Source organism: Anthonomus grandis, chromosome 4 (genome assembly GCF_022605725.1).
Source record: "Anthonomus grandis grandis chromosome 4, icAntGran1.3, whole genome shotgun sequence".
NCBI lineage: Eukaryota > Metazoa > Arthropoda > Insecta > Coleoptera > Curculionidae > Anthonomus > Anthonomus grandis.
Window position 1 is genome coordinate 38,405,200 of NC_065549.1, and position 16,776 is coordinate 38,421,975.

Here is a 16,776-nt window from a genome sequence, read left to right on the forward strand (position 1 = left end):
ACCCTAAAAATTTTGATGACGAATTTTGATGTAAACCTTTGATTTTTTCCCAATTCGTTTGTTTAAATTGTTTTAAGATTATTGCATTCCACTTTTGATAATCTGCCGGGCTTTTCCCCAGTGAAATATTCTCAATAAGCCTAGATGTTTATTACACCTTAATATTATTTTATAGTTTGTGTGTAAATCATTTGTCTATGCTCTCTCTTAATCCCCCAACCGTCATAAAAAACTCTTTTCACATATTGCCCCAAGAAACGCACAACTTACGAACTTTAAGAATATACACCTAGCATTGAAAATATAGTGTAACTACGACTTTATACGTGTATCGTGCATTGATAATACATCATTTAATATAAAATCAGTGTTTCCCTCTTTTTACAAAGTATATTAGCAACAATTACAATCACTCATATAAAGAGAAATCGGCGTGTGAGACTCTCATCCAACTATGAGACAAACATGATCTAATCTGGAAAGGTTTTCTTGTTTTGGACTGATCGACTAGGATTAAGAAAATTTTCAACTTTATGATCAAATATCTTAGATTAAGTGCAAACTTTTAATTGAATTTTTCCTTAAATGTAATAAGTAAGGTGCGTCTAGTACAATCAATCTAGAAGTTGAAGTTATAAAAAATCCATGCAGCATTGATCGTTACTAATCTATATCTTCCAACCTTGCCCTTAAAGTTAAAAAAAAAGTTATACAGTGAAAATTGCTTTTAAACTAAATACATGGAAACTGAGCATCCGCAAAGTCCCCGTTATTTGTGCAGCTTCACTATTTGTAATATTTTTCAAGAATTGAAATTTTACAGAATTGAATAAGTGTTTCGGTTAATAATGTTGATATATTAATAGCTTAATACTAGTGATTTATGCTGTTTTGTCTCGTTGTAGAATATATGTATAATGTATACCTATTCCTTTTGGTAACGTACATATTTGCTTCTAAAGATTATTCTGAAAACAACGTTGGAGGTGTCATAAAAATCTAAATGATCCTCAAAAACTATCATGCTGGCAATTATGATGTGTATAAGAGCCCTTAATATTTTATATGACTTATATTTTAAGTGTGCTAATGAAATTTATTTATTAATTTAAGCCTGCATCTCCAATTGGAAGAGAAGCTTCACCAAGTAGGACTCCACCAGGACCTCCTCCTATGCTTTCTGTCTCGAGTCCTGGAGAAGCGGCAGGTAATAATTTTTTATTATTTAAAGCTAAAGCCTTTTTTTCATTATTTAAAATACGTTTCAGAGCAATTAAGATTTTTTTTTCTAAATAATGTAAATATTTCAATAAAAGTAAACCATATAGTAACATAGCATATATTTTTGAAATCAGAGGAAAAAGGCCTTTCATTTAATACACAAATATAGGTACAAGGCGTTCCATTAAAAAATAAAAACTTTGTATTTTTTATTAACTTTGCGATACCCCTGTTTCATATTTTAGCTGGCGATTTAAGGTAAACTCTACAACTTTTATTTTTTAAGTTTTTTTTAATTCCGTATAATAACTGATCTAGGCTCTGTTCAAATATAAAGAACAACCTTGTATATTCGGAGTTAATGGGCAATTCACGACGAAGCTAGTGCAAGGCGGAGAGGATACATAACTTGTGTGATTGCTCAATGGCACTCAATGGCACATCCTGAGGTTGCATATATGACCTCCCAGAATCTCATATCCTTTAGTCCGGCGGCAAGGTGGAACTGTGGCTAACCTGATTATGACACATGTTTATAGGAAAAAAAAGGCTTATTTAAACTTCAACAATACGCTCTTAAAATATTTGCATCGCATTTTGTAACACCCTGTATATGTTAAGTTACTATATATGGATGATCTAGAACTTTATGCTTCTTCGGCCAAGGAGCTGATGAGGTGGGAGCCTCTCGTTGAGCCTGACGTTTCGCGCCTCGCGAAACGTCACCGGAGAATCATTCGTCAACATGAACTAATTATAACGAAAATATAACGCGATTAATAAATACTAACGAAATTATAACGCAAATTGCCTCAAACTATAGAATTTTACTTGTTGCAGTAAATAGAAATTTACTTGATAATTAGAATTTATATCAAACTGTTGTTTTGGTTTATTTATTCAAATTTATTAATAATAAATTTAAAAATTGTATTTTTCAATATCTTGAAATGGCTAGGCATCACTAAGTCTTATAAAATAAAACTGACCTTGCTAACAAATTATTTCCGAGTTATCCAAATTTCAGTATACTTTACAATCAATTCGAACTACTCTGATAAAAATTTTAAATTGCATAATCATTTTATTTTATACGAATTTGTTATAATTTTCAGGAGGTCCATGTGGGGTATGCTCGCCAGACGATATCGACAGACAAGTAGAAGCAGCTTACGAAAATTTGAATATGTTGGGTAATGTGTTTATTTTTTCTATGTATTAATAACAAAAAAAAAGTGTATCATAATCAAATTTTGCATAGGAATGTAAGCAAGTAGTCTTTTATAGTCGTTTTACTTTTAAAATTAATATATTTCTAAAAGTATAAGTTTTTAATTATATTTCTCTTCTGCACTTAATTTTTCAGATCAGGAGCAAGGATGGTACGACGTTCTTGAAAATATGGAATCACCACCACGTTTACCATGGCAAGGATTAGATTATAGTCCTCTAGGTAAGTCAGCATTTTAAGACATTTTAGAACATTGATTATCAATAAATATTAAGCATAACAAATTTTAAAAGCAATTACTGATTACCAAAAGCAAAAGCTTTAAGAAAGTCTAATTGCCTAAACATTATAAGAATAAAAGCCCTTAGTAATTGCTAGCGTTTTAGCGGTTAAATTGAGGCAAAGTTGCGCAATTTGATGCTCATTAAAACGCTCTTTTGAAATTTTAAAAATTCCGAATACTTCCGAAGATATTTGGAAAAAACCGAATATTTGCAATTTTATTTTTATATTTTTACGACTATTTGAATAGATTTAACACAATAAATTACTTATTCTTATTGCTATTTTCTCTATTTTACAAAATGGTGCCGCCAGATTTTGAAACCGACGTTTCGTATTTGAACTGTCATCATCAAGTTTGTTTTTCCAAATACGGTCCTGGATTTTTTATTATGGATTTTAAGAGCCCCTTATGTTCCTAAACCAACGATGTATCGCACTTATTCAAAAATGTTATATTAATGGATATTACTATAAGGAGTCGTGTTAAAGAGAAAGACAAGAAATATATTTTTAATGGGATCACAAACAAACACCTTTTTTTATAATTACGTATTAATAAAAAAAGCTTAAACACTAACATCAAAAGAGGGTTAAAAATAACACAATTGAAGCAAATATTCAAAAAGTAATCCGTCTGCTTGGATACATTTTCGTGTCAGTCTGTGAATTTTATGGATCGCACGTTGAATAGTCCTTGCGACTATTCAACGGGGGATAGCCCGGATCTCCCTTGTTAGGTCTTGACGTAAGGCTTTAAGATTTTGTGATGTATTTTGATAAAATCTGAATAATAGCATTAATTTTTTAATATTTTACCTGGTAGCTAAATTAGATTATTAAGTTTTGATTTAATTTTTTTATTAATTTAATATATGTATTTTATATTTTAGGGGAAGAATCGCCTCCACCCGGTTTATTTTACTTTACCCCTCCAAAAAAAAGTAAGTATTTATATTAGCGCATATTTTTTTTTCCTACAATATACAGCATTTTGTTTTTATATCATTTGTAAAGTTTGCAATAATTTATGAGATATAAGTTATAAAAGATATTTTGAGTAATATTTTTTTTTTAACCCTAAACTACTACCGACACATTTTTATTACATATGTACTACTGATGGGTCCTTAGGACCTGGGCCAATTGTTTAATTAAGCACACAATTTATTGTATGAGTGGACTGTATTTATTTTAGTAAAGTTATATTTCAACAAAACACAAATTCAAAAACCGTTTAAAAATAATAGTACGCCGCTGTTGGGCAAAAAAATAGTGGAGAATGCGAACCCTGTGTTCTCTCTCATCGTTGATCAATATCTCTCAAATTAAATAATATCGCGTAAATTTCTCCCGCTTTGTCACCGAACTAGCCAATCACAACGTCCGAATGCTTACTCCCGCTGCATTTGGTGCCGGGGCCAAATTCTCTGAACTGAAGAAAAATACATCTATTCTCAGTAAAGTGTTTGATAAGTTCCGATGAGTCGCGTTAGTTCTTCTGGATACTGAATATAACACACATTTCGCATCTAATGCGTCAACTCCAGATTTTGTTTCATTATAAAAATGAATTATCTCCGGCTTTTTGGTTGTTTCGTTGACAGAATTGTCATGATGCATGCTAGAAAGTAATATAACGCTTTTACTTTTTTTTGGCACATAGCTCACTATAGTGGTTGAAGAAGTAAATCCAAACGTTGATGAATGAATTGCACGTTTTCGGTTCGGTAAAAATTCGGGTGGTACAGATTTTTTATTTTTTCATAAGGTTCCCACGTACGTCAAACTGTTTTTCTTGAGTTCGTCGACGAGTTCCACTGAACTGTACCAGTTGTCCCCGGTGATGTTCCTGTTGGTGCCTTTAACACACTCCACAAGCCGAAGAACCACTCTTGTTGGATTTGATAATGTAGGCTTTTTTGCACCATCAACTTTTATTTCGGAATCGGCATAAATTTCTGCATCTACGAGATAATACGTTTTAGTGTCAGCCAAAACCTGCACTTTAATTCCAGATTTATTCGGAATATACATCCGAAATCCATACCTTCCTCGAAACGGTACAAGCTCATCAAATAATTCCGACACAGCGGCCAACTTATCAGTTTTCACTTTTTCTTTTCGGGTTTCTACATTGTCAAATCTGAGACAGCTCAATAAAAACGAAAATCTGGCCAGACTCGTAGTAGCACGAAAAATAGGTCTTCCTGTCCCATCTGTTGCCCACATAGAACGGACGTCTTCATGATTAGATTAAAAGATGGACTGAAGATACAACAACCCAAAAAACGCCTTGATTTCACATATGTTAGTATTTTCAGTAAACGAAGGCCAAGATTTAGTTTGTGACTGAGCAAACCTTTTAGACTTTTTATAGTTTTCTTTAGTGGAGGTTATCTTCAAATTGGTAAAATCAACTAACTTTTGTATCATCTCATTAGAAATTAGTAGACTCCAAGCATCTACAGGTTCACGTGGAGGATTATTACGAGCAGGGCCAATAAGGCCAGGCAAGATAGTAACCAAATTATGAGCAGGGGTCCTACCTCTAATACCTGCTGTTTTTGACCATTTGGTATTGTCTTTCCCATACCAACTGTTCCTGATGGGCAACTCTTCTTCTTCGAATCGGAGTTTTCTTGCTCTGTTTCGGAATTGTGGTCGCTCAGTATTTCATTGTTCTCTTCATTCTCGTCACTCTCTTCAGTCAATCTTTCTAGTTCCTCTAACACAGCTTCTCTGTTTGGAACACCAACGGATACACTTTTCTTGCTCGAGCCCATTTGGTTTGAGTCTTCCATACTTTCCCAAAAGTCTTCAGACTCTAAAATATTTCTTAACGCATCTTCTGGCAATGCCCTAGAACTGGACGCCATTGCGTTGCATTTACTGAAAGATATTAAAAAAACACATTTTATATCTATTAACTTATACCTTATGGCCACTATAGTTGACGCGCCGAATAGATGCACCAAGGAAAACGCGTGGTTGGCGCGTGATCAGCGAGTGTTCGATGCGCGATCCATTTTGTTGTATTAGACGAGTAGATTTCGAGCGGGTTTTTACGTCTTTATAATTATACGATAAATGTATTTTTATCGATTAGTATTATTTTTATTTTTTATTATTAGAAATTTATTATTATGGATATTTAGGTCACTGAAAGGGCTTATTTTAAAAATTTCTTATAAAACACTGTGTGAGTTTTGATTTACGCCCACCCATATACCTTGATAATTTGTTAACTATTTACAGTAAATACATAATATTTCTAATGAAATGATATAGGGTAATTCGTTATTGTTGCACAAAAATTTAATGGTGGACTCTTTACAAAAATATATGTAAAAAATAAACTAATTATCAACATAGGTTTGAAAATGCTTTCTCTCTAAAATAAAGGGCGTTAACATTTTTAATAAATCGAAATTCCATAATTCAAAAAAAAGCACATTCAAGTACACAGGCCTCTAAAAAACTAATCTTTCTCAGAATCTGAAGAAGTTGTATCGTCATCTTCGCCAACATTTATAATAAGTGGTTCCATCTGAATTTCCATTAAATCATCCAGAGTCCACATGCGTTCTTCTTCTTTGATAATGTGAGCAACAGCATTTTTCCAATTTTGTGGACTGACATTTTGCACTGCTTGATCAAAAAGTGGTTTAAGGTCTGCAAATTTAAAAGTTTAGTTTAGTTTAGTTAAGAAATTTTTCCGAGCTACTTCACCCTTAATCTGCGCCCATATCAGTTCGATTGGGTTCAACTCGCAATGATATGGTGGCAATCTTAAGACCGTTCGGCCGGTAGCTTTAGCCATTTCGTCCACTACAAATGTGTCTGCGTGTCGGTTTTCTTTTATTAATTTCAAAAGTTTTGCCTTTATCATATCTTGTTCATAATGAATTTGTTTGGTCATTAACCAGTTTTGAATATCCCCTTTCTTTGTGGCAGATGTCGGGGTTTTGTCAAGCTTTCGGGTATGATAGGATGCGTTATCCAACAGAATAACACTACCATTTTCTATGCTAGGTAAAATTTTTTCGAACCACTCTTCAAAAACTTGAGCATTCATCTCCTCGTAATAATCTTTCATCTGTTTTGATTCAAAAACTAGTTGACCGCCCTGAACAAAGCCATCTTCTGACCCAATATGTAGAACTATCAACCGTTTCCCCTTTCCTGCCGGAGCTTTTAGCCCTGTGGACAATCCATTGATAAAAGCGTTTCTAGCAGTGGTTACGGTTGTATCTGTCCATACTTTGGAAACCGTGTGACCCGCGTTCACCCATGTTTCATCTAAATAATAAATGTTTATATTTTCTTGTCGAGCCTTTCTTATGGATCGTAAATAACGTCGCCTCCAGCATATTATTTCATTCATTTCTTTAAGCATACTATTTCGACTTTTCGACTATTTCGACTCTTTACAAAGCTGTAACGAACGACTGTGTTTTTTTTACTCAAATTGTTTTAAATCTTTATTATATGGCAATCTGCCACTTACCGAAAACCAATTTCCCTGAGTAACTATCGAAAAGTTGTTTCCTTAAAATTCGGAATTTCTTAATTTTTCTCAAGTTCTAATAAAATCTTTTTGACAGTTGGAGGCTCATTTTTTAGGAAAAACGAATCGATTATTCTACGGATAGCATTTTTTGTTTGCTCATCAATGTTCTCCAAAATAGCTCTCACCCTATGATACTTTGTTAGTGGTTGAAAGGTATGAGTATTTTCATAACTTTTGACTATATTATAGATACTCCTTTTGAAAACACCTGATGAAATTACATTACATTTTTTATTTTGTAATTAATTTAATTTATTTATTTTTTCAAACGGCATAAAACCATTTACTTTTGTGAGTGTATTTACAATATAAAAACATTGCACTATTTTTGGACTATTTTTGACTTTTAATATTTTCTACACCGTGAGCTAAATTAGAATGCTGTTTTCAATGTTCGTTTGCCCAATGTGTGTAGAATATACCTTAGTTTATTTTAGCTTAGTTAAGCTAAAATCAACTTACAGGTTTTTTATATCGACGCTCGCAAATAAGTAAGATCGTAACTCGATTCTTGACGAAATTGAGTTAAGACTACTTTCTAGTATGAAATTTTATTTTCTTTCGTGTAAAAAAATTAAAAATAAAAATATGGTTTTCTTTGAAAAGGTGCCTAAATAACATATTTACACCGTTGTAAAATTTTAATGCCTAATCCGTAGTGGTTGCTTTACAAATCATAAACAAAATCTGAAACTTTAAACCCATTTTTCTCAAAACGGGCTTTTTCGAGATACGATCTTCTTATTTGCGAGCGTCGATATGTAGGTAAGTAAATACTATTTTATTATATCATACCTGCTGCATCAGCTGTAAAAGATACTTTTTGTATCTTGCTGTAATCTGGATTATTTACTTCACATACTTTATACATATTTATAATTGCCTCCTTTTCAGAAACCGTAAAATGTTTCTTACAAGCTCGTTTTTTAGGGGGTGAATTCAAAAGATGGCCCATTGGTACGTCACCCATTTTTCAAAACAAATAAACAAACTAATACACACAAAAGATAAACAGATTATAAACTTACAAAAGAGACGCAAACAAATTAAAAAATAATCAGACCGTATACGCCCGCCAAAACTCCTGCTCTAAAATTCTCCAGTATTCACTGGTATTCGAACACGCATTTCGTTTTAACTGTCGCGTGCTATTCACGTGATTACTGCATCTTTTCGGCGCGCCGACTATAGTACCTATTCTTGTAAAATAAATAAAGACTTTGCAAAAAATAACAACGAAATAGATACTTACAAACCAATAAGCAGTTATTAACTTGTCGTGTATTTACTACTGATGGGTCCTCAGGAGCCAGTAAACACTACCTTCGAACCTCGCCGACACGAACGAATACTGAAGTATGAATCTATGCCGGCGAAATCAAGCGTATGGTATTGCGGAGGAGTACCGAGACAGCGAGTATCCAATGTTGCCAAACTTAAAAAATATACCCTATTTAAAAATAGGATGGGTCCTCAGGACCCATCAGTAGTAGCTACGGGTTAAAGCCTGTTACCATTGGAAAAATAGGTTTGCATTAATTACAGTTTTCAAATCATTAAGAGTGATACTGAAATAATATTTTATCTATTATATATTAAATCATGTATTATATTCGTGAATGTCTCCTGAAAAAATGTTCATGGTATGTTCGTGGTATAAAATTAATAAAAACCAGGATAGATAAAAACGAGGATAGCACGCAAGATTATTATTACTTCACTGACAAAATTATCATTACAAATGTAAATATTAAAGTCCAGTTCGGAGATCTATTAGAATCTTTGATGTGCCGCAAATAGTCCGTGTGCCGGTGCTGCTTGTATTGTCACATGGCATGCATGTTTATATCGCAAAATTTTATTTGGAAAGAGTCATAAAGTAATATTCTAAGCGATATTTAATCGTTTCATTAAATAATAAATGTTTTAAACATTTATTTTTAAAATTTATACATTTAATTGGTAAAATTTAACTACAGACGCCTACGTACTATTTTGTTAGACGTCTGACCTCAGTCCCAGCCACTCAAGCGTGAAAAGTTGCACAGGTCCGGCCTTAAAATTTATTTGTATTTAAAATTTTATTATTCGGGAATTTTGAGTTTAGCTTTATAAAGTTAGAAAATTAAGGATAGTTGATAGCAAGAAAATATTTAATTTAAAGATACGATTTAAGTACGTAAAATCAGTATGTAAAAAGCAGAACCCATCAAATAATAATCTCACATGACCCCCTCCCAACTATTTTAAAGGCGATAGACTCATCCTTAAAAATATCTTTTAAAACACGACAAAAGTAATACAAAAACAGCTTAGAAATGTATCTGAGTACGGCCCCGTAATCGTCAAAATTAGTAGGATAGAGAGAGATACACAATCATTTGCACAGCCTGGAATCGCCAGAACGCAGGTGTTTTATCTTTGTTTAATAGACTGGCTAGAAAGAGGTAAGAAGTCTGTGAGTTCGGGAGTGTTTAAAATGTTTTGTAAGATGATTGGATTTTAGTCCGCGGTCAATTTTTTGATATTATGTTCTTTCTAAAAATTGACATTTTCGAAAGAAAAATAAAAAATAGTGTAAAACATGGGGTTTTACGGATATTTAAAATCATTTCATCGATAAATTATATAAAATTTTTCCATTTAAACATGTATATCATGCGACAATAAAAACGACTGGCGATTGGCGCACGGACTATTTAGTTATTACATCGGTGACACATCAAAGATTCTAATAGATCTCTGATCTCTGACAAGTTTAATCTGAGATCAATTACTAAGGTCTAAGACTGTAACCAAACACCACCCAATTTTTTCATCAAGGACCATAATGATTGCATTTCAAAAGCAGGAATGAATGATCTAATTAATCAAAAGCCTTCTAAAACCCATAAAAAAGCCAAGCACTTTTTGCTAGAATCTAGGTACAGAATTGTTTGAAAAATTGCATTACTGAGAGTCAGTCCTTTTACCCTTAGTAAAACCGTGTTAACAATCTAAGAACCTCACATGAATACAAAAAAAATATTTGCTTAAAAACAGCCAGAAATAGAACGATAATAAAATTATCAAACAACATTCAATCAACTTTTTTAAGGGAATGTCTCGTGCTATCTTAAAAATTTTCGGGCCCGACTCAAGAGATATGAAATAAATCAGTGGTTCGGCTATTAATTATTATGCAAATTTAACAATACTGGTGGAAATAGCATCCAAACCAAAAGCGTGTGATTTTTTCAGTAAACGTATTATTTTTAAAACATCAAATCAATTTACTGGTGCCAAAGTACCTTTAGAGGTAAGTTCAAGTCCTCTTGGATTCCTCAAATTCTTTCCATATAGCTTCAAGAAGTGTGCATTTCCTTCGATACAAAATTCCGGAATTACTTCAGTCAACATTTTTAAATAATGGATGTAAAATGCTCTTAGCCTATCAAAGCTTATATTTCCTTTATAAGATCATCCGCAGGATTAAAAAAAAAATAGATTATCTGACAAATAAATAACATCAAGAATAAGAAATTGCCATGGTAACGTAAAAAGGTTTAACTATTAGCGATGTATGAGTATATTGTTTTACGGATTTTAATAAATTTAATTCATAATTTTTTTAGGACGCATCCAGCCAACATACGCTTCTGGTAAGTGTTTTTTTTTACTTTTTAAATATCTTTTCATTAGTTTCTTTTAAATTATGTTTAACGTGGTATTTAACCTTGTGTTAGTCTTTTTATGAAAAATGGTGGTTGAGTCTACAGGTCGGGCCAATACAACACGTGGGTGCGTTCAGTGTATTATACTTTTTATACCAAATCTAAGTTACGAGACTGTTTTACCACTAACCAAAACTCTTTATTTTTACTCTCCACACGTGTTTCGCTAATGATGTTAGCATCTTCGAGAGAAGATTAAAACTCATTTTTAGTTTTTTGTTTAGTGAAGAAAATTTGCTAATGTATTTGTGAATAATAACCTCAAACAATTTCTTTAAAAATTGCTCCTTGATACTCCTCGTAAGTTTTTTAAAAAGTGTGTAGGCTTCTAATTCTAAAATGCTATATTTGCTATATAAATGTTTGATTTCTAAATCTAGCAATTTTGCTTAGCAAAAACTTCAGCCTTTCTGGCAAATTGAGATTTACTTTTCAAAGATCCATCAATAAACTTTGGAAAAACTGAAAGGCGTTTGCAAGATTTTAGAAACCAAACATCTGCATTAATTAATCTAATTTTAGTACTAACCTTAAAATACAAGTTCTGTTCCATTTTAATCTTCTCCTGAAGATGCTAACATCATTAGCAAAATACATGTCGAGAGTAAAAATAAAAAGTTTTGGTTAGTGGTAAAACTGTCTCGTAATTAAAGCATCACACCAAAGGTTCCAACCATAGGACTACCAAATCTAAGTAACAAGTTAAAAGGAGAATGACGGGGTTTCTCCTAGTTCCTCTCTGAAAATTAGCATCCGAATTAAACGTCGGTAAGGCTGAGATGCAAGAAGCAATATTACAATCAAGGAGTGCTCTCAATTCTGAATTGTATCGTGTGTAGCATTTAATACGCAAAAATAAATTGTTTCTCTCAGCGGCCAGCACAAGTGGGAAAGCTGAAATTATTGTCGTTGTAACTTCAACTTAAGCTTATGATTTTTAGACATATGTTAATGTATAAAACAGAAAAAGAAAATGGCTAGTCATGTATGTTAAATTTTAAGCATATAGAAGATGTTAAAGTCACCCTGTTCTTCTATCCATTGGTTCTTGTATAAGTGTTTAACAACCAACAATAGTATTCAATCAAATATGCCTAAGATTTTTAATAATACTTCAAACTTATCTGGGACCTGTCTTAAATCCCTTAGTGACAATCAACATGGTTTTCGTGTAAGTCACCAATTTTACAGAATACATACAGTTTTAGGCAGTTCATATGCCGATTATAGTGAGGGCTTTGACCAGATCAACCACAAACCTTTAATTGATAAGTTGGAGTGCGTATTAGAGGATCTCTCCTTGCATGGATTTTGCGCTTATTGTGTTGAAGGTTGCAATGTGTAAGAGCCGGTGGATCTTTATCGTCTGAGATTGTGGTCACTTCTAGGGTATACCGCAAGGCTCCCACTGGCCTCTTGTTGTTATTGCTCTTTAATAATGACATCAGCTATATAATTCATTGTATTATATTGTATTGTATTATATTAATCATCTTTCGTTTGCATATATGAAACTTTTTAAAACAATTTTATCTAAGCAAGACTCTCTTGCCCTTCAGTTGGATTTCGACCATTCTTCTAAGTGGTATTCAGATAATGTCTTTAATAATTTGAATGTATCAAAGTATTTAGTAACATTTTAGTAGGAAAGGCTTACCAGCAGGTTAACTGATGATATTTCACATATAAATTATTTAAAAAGATGTAGAATTTTGGCCTTCAAATGCTAATTGCTAATGGGCAGATTGATTTTACTAAACTTCTAAACCTTCTCAATTTTCATGTTTCAAGTCAGCATACTAAAATTTCAATCTATTTAAAGTGCAGTTTCATCATAGCAATTATGGATACAGCAATCCAATTTCTGTACTACAAAGATGTTATAATGAGATTTCTAGTCAGGTTGATCTCTCTATACTAGGCATTAGGTTTAGTGTAAAATGTAAGAAACTGCTTTAGTTGTCGATTTTTATATTTTGTTCGCCATTAATTATCAAATTTTATATTTATTTTGTTATCTAGGCTTAACTTTTGATTTTTCTATTACTTTTTTTTATCATAGTTTGTTAGTCATCTTATAAGATTAGTTACTTGTATTTTTATGTATAACTGAATTTGTCCGGGCACCCCCTTATTTTCACTTGACACCTTATATAAGTCTAATCAACAGAAATATATTTTTTTCTTTTTATATAGGGTATTACAAAATTCGGTGCACTTATTTTCAGAGTGTATTATTGAAAAATTAGACTTTTTTTTCCTATAAACATGTGTCCTAAAATTCCCCTTAGAGCTACGGCCCTCGCAAATTGATTAATGAAAATCATTTATTTCGAACCGTGACTACAGTTATGAGTAAAATCTCCTGAAAATTTGCAAGTCCTTGTTTATTGGGGGATTCTTTCATTTTCATTTCAAAAAATGATGTAAATCCAATTTTAGTGGAGAATTCAGGGAAGTTTACCCTGATAGATGTTTTCCATAAGAAAATTAAAAATTTAGCAACACTGTCTCGTTAGCCATGATAAAATTTTGTTTTTTTGTGTTTTTTCGATACAATTAACCGTTTTTGAGAAAATCGCTGATAAAAGAAAGAGGAGCATTATTAAACCCGATTAAATGAAAAGAAAAATTATAAAAAACGAAGTGGGCCGTAACTGCTTTAATTTTTGCTAAATAATATTAATAAATCGTTCATTTTCCATTGTTTACATGATACTATTTAATGGAATTATTTAACATCTTTATTTATATCTATTTACAAAAATGGCAAAAAGGAGGTTAAAAAACAATTTTAAAAAGATACAAGTTTAACCCCCTGTGTAAAGTAAATTACAAAACTCAAAAAGAAAAAACAAAATAATAAGTCCAAATTATCTATAAATCTAATAAAATCTATAAATATATATATTTACAAAATAATACCATATCGACTGTTAAACGGCAAAAGGCCCTAACCCACATTTTCCCGAAAATGCCATTTCTCTTTCAAAATAAGAGTTTATTAAACTAACGCCCTAAGCCTCTGTAAAATATATATACCGGCTACAATAACAAAAATCAAACCTATGCCACAACAAAATAAAAATCACATAAAAAAGTATCACCTATTCAAAAAAAAAATTTTAAGTAAAAAAAGACTTTTTTTTTTTGGAGAAATCCATAAAAAAAGGCCTAAGCCACAGACTATTCTTTAACGATCAAAATATTTTCAAATTATAGGGAAAATTAAAATATTCAGTTGGCAACTATGTTAGCCACACATTGCCAGTCGAAATCATTTAATCCCGCTCTCTGCTATTCCCTGCTGAAGCGTCGTCAAATTTTTAATAAACTATTCAGTTCTTGTGAGAAAAGCAAGTTTAGGATAAGTACAACTTGGTTTTTACGTTTTACTAAGTCTATGGGTAAGTAGTATTATATTATATGCATGATACTTTAAACTATATTTTGCATGTTGCAATAATAATTATTTCAAAATAGAATAATTTGAGGTTATGTGGCTTAGGGCTTTTTGCTTTGTATGACTGAGGCTTAGGGCCATTTGCTTTAAAATATTTGAGGGATAGGCCTTTTTGTAACAATAATTTTTTATATACATGTGGCATACGCCCTTCATTTTTTCTTAACATAATTATTTATTTTAGAGTATTTAGTTCAATTTAAATTAATAAAATAACAATTAAATTTTCTTTAATTTTGTATTCTGAAATTATTGTACTTACTTAGCATGGCTTTTTTTTATAGAATTTGTGATCATAATGGCAAACCTAAAAAGCAGAACTTAGAAAATGGTACTAATGGTTAAAGATCAAAATATAATAGAAAGTCAAGCAAAGATGAATTACTACTGATAACTGAGGCTACCAAGGAAAATAATATAGGAGATGTAAAAGAAATTGAAAATCTTATGGATATTGACGATGATGAATTGCTAACTCTCGCCGACCAAGTGGTGGCAGCATTCGAGCTGCTGCAGTTTAACTTAGATCAAATTGTTATTGAGATTGAGGAGATGAATCAAAACGAAGCTGATATTATTCATGTTCAAAAACATAATTTCCAATCCAACGATGAGATGCATGACAGTAGTTACAATACAACAGAAGAATTAGAATCATCAGACTTAGAAGAATATGAAGAAATACATACTAAAAGGAAAAGACCAACTAAAAATAATACTGAGAAAAAGAATGTTCCAAAAGCACTTGAAGTGTTTATTCATCATGATCGAAGTGAAAAAATTGATTGTGAAAATAATGTCGAAAGGGTGGCTAACGAAATGGAAACTCATAATGAAGAAGAAATAAATAATAACGAAGAAGAGATAAATGTTATTGGCGACGATGGAAAAAGAAGACAAAAAAAAACAAATAAAAGAAGGGTTGCCAAACAGTTACGTGCAGAAGGCAAAAAGTACTGGTCTTCAAAGAAAAAAATTATTCCTGCGAGACATCTTAAGCCGATTTCGTACAAATCATGTCAACATAATTGCACAATAAAATTTTCAGCAGAAGAACGAGAAAAAAATTTTAACCAATTTTGGAAGCTGGGCAATGCACAAGAGCAAAATTAATTTTTAATATCCTGTGTTAGCATTGAAAAAATTAAAAGAAAATACACAAAAAACATCGAAAGTCGACGAACTGTAACAAAAAACTATAATTTACCTAAAAATAATACCAAAGAGAAAGTGTGCAGGCAGTTTCTTCTTTCTATATTGTGTATAATAGAAAAACGAATTCGCAGGCTTTGCAGTGGCGAAGCGTGAACTTTTTTTTCGGGTAGACAAACAATAAAAATCGTTAATTAGAAAAACATTTGTATTCAATATTATTCACTTTAATGAAATAGAGAATGAAAGCGCATGAAATATTAACTCAAAGAGAAAAATTATGTAGTGATATAAAAACGAAAAAAATAATTACTACTAGCATTAAAAGATAGATACTTATATAAAAATAAATACTACTTACAAAAAAACACAATTAAAATACAATTGCCAATATCGAACAGTCGTTCATAAATAAGCACTAAAATATCCACTAAAAAAACCTTTTCTATACACCCAAAAATAAAAATAGTAATTATTAAATTATTGCGGCCGACCAGATCAAGCGTGTCCATAAACAATAACCCTCAACAGCATAATAAAATAGCTGGTCGACTTCGATAGACAAAAGCTCGAATGTCTTTCCCGCGAGTAAATTTTGCATACGTAATAGGCTGAATACTGATACGGCCGGACCTCTGTCACCTGCTTGATGCGTATATGGTTCGATTAGATGCTCCAAATTTCGGAAGACAAATATCAATGTGTCTTCCTGGGGCTCGTATACATTAATTGGATGTCAGCCTTGCATTTTTATTTTAATTGGTGCGTCAGGCGGGACGCGCCTCAGATATTATAGATAGATAGATATTATAGCCGTTTAAATACTATATCATAATAGTAAGGAGCGACTACGTTCTGTGTTAATTTTTTTTTAATTGTAATTCAACAATTACATGAAATAATTGCGTAATAAATTAATGACAAATAATTGGATAATTTTGGGTGGACAGTGTCTACCTTGTCTACTCGTACGCTTCGCCACTGAGGCTTTGTACCAATAAAACGACCATTGGAACTCCCCAAAACGATAGAAGAGGTAAAAACACAATTCCAAAAAATAAAACAAAAGAGGAAACACGAGAACATGTTGTGGAATATATAAAAATAATACCTGCAATACCATCCCATTACTGCAGGAGCA

The 16,776-nt window shown here is 32.0% G+C and overlaps 1 protein-coding gene across 2 annotated transcripts in view; it reads left to right on the forward strand.

Moving 5' to 3' along the window:
* The window catches only part of LOC126735791 (titin-like), a 291,189-nt gene that overhangs the window by 266,172 nt on the left and 8,241 nt on the right, over positions 1–16,776 (forward strand). For both annotated transcript variants that reach the window (XM_050439900.1, XM_050439901.1), the window contains 5 exons: positions 1,114–1,207; positions 2,337–2,414; positions 2,588–2,674; positions 3,628–3,678; positions 10,922–10,948. In XM_050439900.1, coding sequence (XP_050295857.1) covers positions 1,114–1,207; positions 2,337–2,414; positions 2,588–2,674; positions 3,628–3,678; positions 10,922–10,948 — 337 coding nt within the window. The remainder of the gene's footprint in view (positions 1–1,113; positions 1,208–2,336; positions 2,415–2,587; positions 2,675–3,627; positions 3,679–10,921; positions 10,949–16,776) is intronic.